The 9,676-nt window shown below is 36.3% G+C and overlaps 2 protein-coding genes across 2 annotated transcripts; both read left to right on the top strand.

Annotated features, from left to right (window-relative positions):
- Positions 1–836: 836 nt before the first annotated feature.
- LOC113592301 (trace amine-associated receptor 13c-like) lies at positions 837–1,853 on the top strand. The gene has a single exon (XM_027033134.2). The coding sequence runs from the start codon at positions 837–839 to the stop codon at positions 1,851–1,853; it is 1,017 nt and encodes a 338-aa protein (XP_026888935.1).
- A 2,855-nt stretch (positions 1,854–4,708) lies between these two features.
- On the top strand, positions 4,709–5,749 carry LOC113592302 (trace amine-associated receptor 13c-like). The gene has a single exon (XM_027033135.2). The coding sequence runs from the start codon at positions 4,709–4,711 to the stop codon at positions 5,747–5,749; it is 1,041 nt and encodes a 346-aa protein (XP_026888936.2).
- The last annotated feature ends 3,927 nt before the right edge of the window (positions 5,750–9,676 follow it).

Raw genomic sequence — 9,676 nt, forward strand, 5'->3', positions numbered from 1 at the left:
TTAAAGTTGTTGTTTTTTTTTTACAGCATTTTCATATTTCTTACATTAACTACCTCTGTTAACCTCACTATAATATCCATTCTTTAGTTAGCCCAGTAAACGTACCCTACACTTATGTTCCTTCTGTCTGTTAGATTCTGCAATAACATGTACCAGAATTGCACAGGTACCTGTGCTTTTAGTAGTATTACTGATGCATAGCAACTGGACGTAACTGGTTAGCTGATTTAATATTAAATAATAAATTAATTCAAACATCATAATGATATGTATAACAAAATCACCACCCACATGTGATACTTGCTTATCCAGCAATACTGTTTATGCTGTATATAGGCTACTATGTACATATTTCATACTGTAATAGTGTTTTTTTATATAATATATACATATTTCACCATCTGAAACTGACATTCTAATTGATGTTATATTTAATATATAGATATTTATTAATACAAAAGTCTAATATAATAAATTATTTACCAGAAATTACATGAATGCATGGCAGAAAATCTGAAAATGTAATTTTTGGCCTGAGTTTTATTTTCACTTTTTGTTCAGTGCTAAAACAGGCTGTTTCATTTTGAGCTATCAACAAAAGGTCTGTTATTGGACAATTATCTCCCACGTGGTGTCTTCCCTTGCAGAGCACAAGTATAAGTTCTGGCAGTTCTCAAAGTGGGGATCCTTCCACACATCGCTATCTGAAACTGCACAAAAGCCTTAGATTAGGATTTTGGGAAAGCATAATTTTTGCTTTGTTTTGCACATTGATTCAACTTCATCTTCATGTGAAGGGAGACTAGAGGATGCTGGAAACAACAAATTCATCTTTAATGGGATCAAGAGATTTGAAGGACTACTGTTATCCTGATTCAAATGCCTCGTGTGTGAAAAACTGTTACAATGTGGCAGCCCGAGTTTTGCTGTATTTCGTACTCGGACTGGCGATGGCCGTGACCGTTCTAGGGAACTCTGTGGTCATCATCTCCATAGCTCATTTCAAGCAACTTCACACACCCACAAACATGCTGGTTATGTCTCTAGCACTGGCAGACCTTCTGCTGGGTCTGACTGTTATGCCATTCAGCATAATCAGATCTGTAGATGGATGCTGGTACTACGGTGAAACCTTCTGTTTACTGCACTCTAGCTGTGACATGTTCCTCACCTCTGTGTCTATCTTTCACCTGGTCTGTATCGCTACAGATCGATACCAAGCCGTGTGCCATCCACTTCAGTACCCGACAAGAATAACAATACCCATTGCATGGATAATGGTAGCTATGAGTTGGATTACAGCTGCAGTATATTCTTATAGTCTCCTGTATTTAAAAGGAAATGTCCAAAGATTAGATGATGTAATTGAATCATTGTATTGTTTGGGAAGATGTGACCTTCTGTTTAATGCCCTGTGGGGAGCTGTGGACACATTAATATCTTTCCTTTTTCCATGCTGTGTAATGATTTGTTTGTATGCCCAAATTTTTTTTGTTTCAAAGAAGCATGCAAGAAAAATCGAGCGCACAAAACAGAAATGCAAAAATGAGGTGAGCATAACCAAACTTGTAAAACATGAGAACAAAGCAGCAAAAACCCTCGGGATTGTCGTGGGTGCATTCAATCTTTGCTGGATGCCCTTTTTTATTAACTCTCTGATTGATCCTTATATTAACTTCTCAACTCCAGCAGTTCTTTTTGATGTGTTTGTCTGGTTGGGTTATATTAATTCAACTTTAAACCCCATCATATATGGCCTCTTTTACTCATGGTTCAGAAAATCACTGTATCTCATAGTTACTTTGAGAATATTTAAACCTCAATCCTCTGATACTAATGTTTATGACATTTGAAAGTGTTTCAAAAGCATTTCAAAGTTAGGAATTAATCAAATGTTTGGAAGACATTCATTATAATGAGGGGAATATTGATCAAATGTTTGCAAGACCAGTCTGTAATTTATTAACTGAGAAGTCCAAATATTTGCAGCTGTAAAAGTCTTGAAAGAACACTATTTTACAGACAATTTTCTGTTCTGATAAATGTGAATGCCAGTGTTTTATATTTATCATTCTTCACTATAAAATCTGTTATTTGCTTTATTCTGGAAAGAAATATACTATTTGGCCATATGGTGCTTTTTTTCAAATTCCTCTTTTGAAGAAAAAAACATTTAATTGTGGCATGAAAATCTTATTTTTATATGTTAGGAGTAAATGATAAGCAGCGTGTTCGTAAAGATTAAGCACCAGTGAACAGTGAAGCTAACATAACACAGAATAATACACATAGTGATTCATCATGTTCAAACAGTGAAGCTAACCACAGAATAATAGACATAGCGATTTGTCATGTTCAAACAGCAAAGCTAACATCACATAGAATAATAGACATAGTGATTCATCATGTGATGTAAATGGAAAACAACATAAGCTAGGCATTCTGATTTACTGCCAATAGCTGTTAATGATATGGAGGGATGTAGCTAAATAAATATCATATACATGGCATAGGTCTCCATTTATTTTTTCATTAGCTTGGATGTTTTACTGATATGAGTCTGCATTCTAGTTTTTTTTTGTTTTTGTTTTTTAGCAGTGATACAGGCTAATTTGTTAAGGAATTGTAGCTCATTTTAACTTGACTTAACCATTTATGTCCTTATTATTCCACTGGTTTGCTGCTCAAACTTTGGAAATTATTTTTATCAAATTAAGTGCTTTTGTTTTTTAAATTTCTTTTATTACTGGTTTTATGTGGCAGTTTAACCTCTAAAGTGTGCTGTTAGCTAGTGGTTAATTGCCAAGATTTAGGAACAAATCCATGTTCTGTGATTTTTGGTGGAGAATATGAGCGCTGTTTCATTTAGCCTATGCTGACTGTTAAATGAAATCTCAAGTGTTAATCCATACAAAACCACAATGCCAGGAATGACAGTCTCATACAATTAAGAGTTATGTTAATTAACTTCATTTAATTATTCTTAAGTGCAGATAGAAGAAAGATCAATAGTGGCTGTCCAAAAAAAGCTATAAAAGTAAAGGGAACTCCAGCAATAATAAAATACTTCATTTATTCTCATACCTAACACCTTGTCTAGGCTCTACAGAGTGAGTATTCTTTTCATCCCTTCTGCAGTCTGTGACCTGAGTGTTATTAATATTATTGTTCATGAATGAGTTTAATATTAAAATCCGCTCTTGCCCAGAGAGAGAAGGGTGCCTCTTGTGAAACTGGCTCCTTTCGAGGTTTCTTCCTTGTCCGGTCTCAGGGAGTTTTGTTTTGCCACTGTGGTGTTTGGCTTACCCATTAGGGGTCTAGACACAGATGTTTGTAAAGTTACTTTGTGACATCATCTGTTAAAAAATATCACTGTATAAAATAAATAAACCAATCCTGATTTATATATATATATATATATATATATATATATATATATATATATATATATATATATATATATATATATATATATATATATATATATAAGTAAAGGTGGCTCTATAAAGGGCACCATCTACTCTGGGTACTGGATTGGAGAATCTGCCTGAGAGTTGAGCCTAGGATACAGGAAGAACAGTGTGGGGATCATGTAAGTATGTCAGCACATGTGTTTGGGGGAAAAGGCATATGTCCATGTAGCTTGGCATAAGTTGTGGGAGGTAATGCAAGATTATGAAGTATATGGGTCACTACTTTGGTTGGTCCAGTCTCTGTATGAATGCAGTAAGACCTGTGTCCACATTTGCATCTTGTCTCCAGTCCTGTTTTTCGTTTTCATGATAACAAGGTGCAACCCAGGTGAATTGCTCTCTAAGCCGCTTCTGAGGTGGACCTCTGACATGCACTTGAATGCTTTTTGGCCAAATCCTAACCTCAAAGTCTGAGATCAAGGTAGTTAGTATACTTCCTTCTGATGAGTAGATCGAGTCAGCAGCAGGTGTGTTGCAGTCTTGGCCTGTGGTGGTGAAGCAGGAACTTACTCCTAAAATAAAGCTGTGGCATTGAATCATCCCACCACCGCTGACTACAGGTAGAAGTATGTAGCTCAGTGGTTAAGGTATTTGACCTGTAATTAGAAGGTGGCCAGTTCAAGCTCCACTGCTGCCAAATTGCCAGTGTTGGGCCCTTGAACAAGACCATTAACCCTCAATTGCTCAAATAGTAAGTTGCTTTGGCTAAATGTGTCAGGTAAATGTAGAAGTCATGAACAGTGGTTGATATGTAGTAGTGATGAACAATAGCATGCCTAGACAACCAGCCTCCTATGGTGTAGAGTCAAACAAAATCTGATTAGTAACTAAAAGGATAGAATATTTGCTGAGATGATTATTTGTGTTTAAATTGGCAAGTAGAAATGCTAGATATTTGAAATCACATGGAGATTTGTTACACAGTATATCTATACTGTGTAGTCAAAATATAATTTATGACAAACACTAAGATATTTGATAATAAAGTCTCATCTCTGGTTAACTTTGTTGTTATTGGACTACTCCCTCCCAGGTGGTCTTTGTTGTTATTGGGCTACTGTCTCCCAGGTGGTCTCCTTGTTGAAATATAAATTCTACCATTTCTTTAGTTTCTTCAGATTAGAGAATTATCACTCTCTAAGGCAGCAGAGCACCCTCTCAAAGATTTTTGAAAAAAGGTAATTTTCTGTGCACTTTGAGCACTTTTGCATGTTCATTTTAGGGGAGATTACAGGATGCTGGAAACTGCAAATTCATCTTTACTACAAGAAACTGATTTAAAGGATTACTGTTTTCCTGATTCTAATGGCTCTTGTGTCAAAAGTTTTTACAATGCGGCAGCACAAACTGTGTTATATTTCTTACTCGGACTGGCGATGACAGTGACAATTCTGGGGAACTCTGTGGTCATCATCTCCATAGCTCATTTCAAGCAACTTCACACACCCACAAACATGCTGGTTATGTCTCTAGCACTGGTAGACCTTCTGCTGGGTCTGACTGTTATGCCATTCAGCATAATCAGATCTGTAGACGGATGCTGGTACTATGGTGAAACCTTCTGTTTACTGCACTCTACTTTTGACATGTTCCTCACTACTGCATCTATCTTCCACCTGGTCTGTATCGCTACAGATCGATACCAAGCCGTGTGCCATCCACTTCAGTACCCGACAAGAATAACGATACCAATTGCATGGCTAATGGTAGTTCTAAGCTGGATTACAGCTGCGGTGTATTCATATGGTCTCCTGTATTCAAAAGAAAACGTGGAAAGCTTAGATGAGTTTATCAAATCAGTATATTGTCTGGGCACCTGTAACCTTTTTTTCAATGCACTGTGGGCAGCTCTGGATTCATTCATATGTTACTTTTTCCCATTTTCTGTAATGATTTGTTTGTATGCCCAAATATTTTTTGTTTCAAAGAAGCATGCGAGGCAAATTGAGGACAGAAAACAGTCCAGGTATCAGATGAACATAACTAAGATTGTAAAACATGAGAAGAAAGCAGCAAAAACCCTCGGCATTGTCGTGGGTGCGTTCAATCTTTGCTGGATGCCCTTTTTTATTAACTCTCTGATTGATCCTTATATTCACTTCTCAACTCCAGCAGTTCTTCTTGATGTGTTTCTCTGGTTGGGTTATATTAATTCAACTTTAAACCCCATCATATATGGCCTCTTCTACCCATGGTTCAGGAAATCACTGTATCTGATTATTACCTTTAGAATATTTACTCCTTTGTCTTCTGACACAAATGTTTATGGCACTTGAATGTGTTGCAGGTTGGATATCATTAATTTTACTATGAACTCATGGACTTAAAGCCTTAAAATAATAATTATTTGCAGAAAATACTGTGCTCTGAATTTCAGTTAAAAAACAAATTCACTTATCATTAGCATGTCACTGTTTCATGATAATCAAAGATGTTGGGCATGATAAAATCTTCATGATAAAAGTTATTGTTCTTATTTCAGAAAATCTGGCATGGAGGGAAAAGGTTTCTATTGAAATCCTAGATTGCATTCAAATAAAAGAATAATTACAAATTTTTTTGGGATATGAAAATGTTTCTATGATGGGTGATATTTTCCATTACAGTGCCATTTTACATATTAGAGTGAGTGATAAATACTGTGTGTATGAAGCACTTTGCTTGCACACCTGATGAAGAACCTTTGTTCAAAATGTCCTTTTTTCTCTGAAAACCTTGTGTAAAATCAAGAAGATTTTAGATAGGTTCTATCTATCTATCTATCTATCTATCTATCTATCTATCTATCTATCTATCTATCTATCTATCTATCCATGAACTAAGGATACGGAGTGATTCTAAACTAAACGTTGTGGGTTTTTCAGATATTCAGGTAGATTATGTTGCTACTGGGCTTCTCAGTGTCCCCCACCTGCACCTGCTACACCTCCACCTGTGCCTGACCAGAGAGAATGGTGGGAACACTGTTCCTCTGTGTTTTGCGCCTTATCCCCTCTGCCATCACAGAAGTAGCTAGCTAGCTATACATATATTAGGCTACTATTAGAATTTCCTCTTACTGTATTAATACTACCTATCACGAGGAACGCTACCACTTTAATCAATGTAACCTTTGACACCAGCTGTGCACAGTATGCAGCACTGCAGCTATACATGTTTTGTATATATTCTTGCAATATCATGCAATCCAGGCCAAAAATCAAAAGAGGAAAGAGCTAGGATTAGTCTATATTTTATTCAGCAATATTAATACAAACCTTGACAAATATCTAGATTAAAGTTAACTTTTTTTTTACATCAGTATTTTAACTTTTTGAAGGACAACTTTGTCAACTCCTTAAAGCAGAAGTTGTTTTAGATTAAACCACTTTGGAAAAATGCTGTAACTGTTACTAATGTTGCCACAACAAGAATGAGGGAGATGTGACATCCCCTGGCAAAACTTCCATCTGCTCCCAGGCAGTGGTGAACTTTTCCAGGGCAAAGCACATGTGCAGATCCTGAAAGTAGCTTGTCACCATAACCTCAATGTTATCTGGGATATAGTATGAGGTATGAGCCAAACCCAAGCAAAGCTGAATTCCTGCTCTGTCGGGAAAGTCAGGACCTTCGAGCTCCCTGCTGAACATCATCATCACCAGTAGGGGTGGAGCCAAATCTGAATATGTACAAATAGTAGGTTCTATTTATATTCTACAAATATTATATTAATCATTTGTTTTCAGGAAGTAAAAGCATGTCATATAGCTGGTGTTATTTTGACCAGGAGGAGATTAGCCTAGATTGGCTCTGGCAGTGTTGTTACTAGCTAGCATGCTGTGCTTACTCCTCAGTCAGCCTATGTGTCACTTGGTTGCAGATATCACACTGCAGAAATAGAGCATGATTTATAGCTATTCTATCAAAGTTTCTATATTAACTTAGCACTAATAGAGCACTATATGAACTCAGAATACACAGATGCACCAGAACTTATTTGACCAGGAGATGATTAGGCCGGTGTTCGCCTGTTAGCTCAGTAACTTAACCTGTAGAAATAGGTCTATCTTTTGTGTGTTTGTTTCGAATTGCATCAACTCTTGACAAGAATTGAGATATTCACATAGTCTATTAGACTACTCTCCTTTTTGCAGACAGCAAGATCCACAGTTAGCGCCATTGTTAGCTCCATGGTGTACTAGTTAAGTTACCTACATAGTTAGCAGTGTATCTTTGAAAACTCATTTGCCCTAAAACCCTTACCCCATTTTCCAACATAAATGCCCTTTACGTCAAATACAAATACCGAATACAAATAGTTTTGCTGCCTTAAATATGGATACCAGCCCTAATCACCAGGATGAACCCATTAGCCTGCTGTACAGTGCATACATACATAACCTGTGCCAGGTGACCCCTCCAGTTCTCTGGTGGTATGCAGAAAGGTGCATTTGAAACATGAAAACCATGAGCATTTTTGTAAAATTGTCCATGTACGCAAGCTCCTAGCATTGGTGATGTGGAGGGTCAGCATGTCTTCACTCACTTACTCGCTCACATATAAGCCATTGAGAAATGTATGAGACACCATAGCTCTGTCAATCTGTAGCTTGGATGCTTAGACTGCAGGGATGATATAGCATTTTATGAATAAAAAAAATGTTTTTAGTTCTTTAACAGAGTGAGAAATTTTATACCATATAGCGACATTTTCATTTTACTCCTTATAAAAGGATAAGAGTTTGTCTTTTTTGCTATGTCAGCACTCATTTAATTTGCACAGCAGTGAGGCAAAAACAGTAAAGAAAAAAACATTTAGTTTGTGCTTCATGGAAAACTTGCACATGTAGACTCAGCAAAAGAAACAGATCTTCTGTGTAACAATAACAAGAGTGTATACAATCCCAGAAGACTCCTCTTTTTAGATCTTTGGGTATAAATAACAGGAAGGACAAACTTGAGGCCACTACTGTCTTGACATAGACTACGGAAAGGCAGAAGGAAGCTTCTGGAGAAACAAACTGTCTGTTAATGGGCGATTCGACTGAAACTATCTTTGCGCATCTTGATAATCATTGTGGTGTAGTCAAGAACACAAGCTGTTCTGTGAACTTAATTACATTGATTTCTAATCTTAGTTACAGTGATTTGATTGTGTTTGTGTTTGTGGCAACTTTGTCTGTACTGACAGCCTCTGGAAACATGGTTGTGATTGTTGTGTTTTCAGTTTTCAAACAGTTTCACACACCAGCCAATTTAATTGTCCTCTCTCTGGCTCTGTCAGACTTTTTAATTGGAGCTATAGTAATGCCTTTAGAGATTGTTTTGCTGCTTGACACTTGTTTACATCATATGAAAAGTCTCTGTCCTGTTTATCACTTCATCAGTACGATTGTTGGCACTGTGTCCCTATATCATGTTGTCCTCATTGCAGTAGATAGGTGTTTTGCATTACACAACCCATTCTGTTACATAAGAAAAATTACTGTGAAAACCATGTTGGTGTGTATCATTTCTGGATGGATATTTTCACTCTGTTACAATGTACTTATGATGCAAGTTGGGAGTTCAAATCGGGGAGAAGAAAAGCTGATTTGCATCAGAAATTGTGCTATACCCATAAATGATACTTGGGGTTTTGTTGATCTGATATTCACCTTCATTGTTCCATGTGTATTAATATTAAGTTTATATGTCAGAGTTTTCACAGTGGCGCTGAGGCATGCAAAAACCATTTCTCATATGTTTCCAGCAAAGATAAGTGCTTCTCAAAAGAAAAGGAAATCAGAGTTTAAAGCAACCAAAACATTGGGCACTGTTGTAATGGTCTATTTAGTGTGCTGGATCCCCTGGTACACATGTCTAGTTAATATTGAGAGTCTTCCAAACCCATCAGTTAGCATATCTTATTTGATGTGTTTGTATTACAGCAACTCATGTGTCAATCCCATTATCTATGCAATATCTTATCCTTGGCTGAAAAAGTCAGTAAACAGAACATTTTCAATCAAGAATAATTAAAGTTCTTAATCTCTCTTAAGATAAAATGCAGGTCTGTTTATAGCAACATTTTTTGTTTACATTTTTTTTTAGAAATATAACTGCTCTAGGAAAAGTAAATATGCATTTCTCTAGTTTTCAAAGGTTAATACAAAATACAAAATGATTTTTATTAGTTTATTACATTTTCCTGATAACTAATTTATGTTATATTCTTTTAGCGC

Source organism: Electrophorus electricus, chromosome 8 (genome assembly GCF_013358815.1).
Source record: "Electrophorus electricus isolate fEleEle1 chromosome 8, fEleEle1.pri, whole genome shotgun sequence".
Lineage (NCBI taxonomy): Eukaryota > Metazoa > Chordata > Actinopteri > Gymnotiformes > Gymnotidae > Electrophorus > Electrophorus electricus.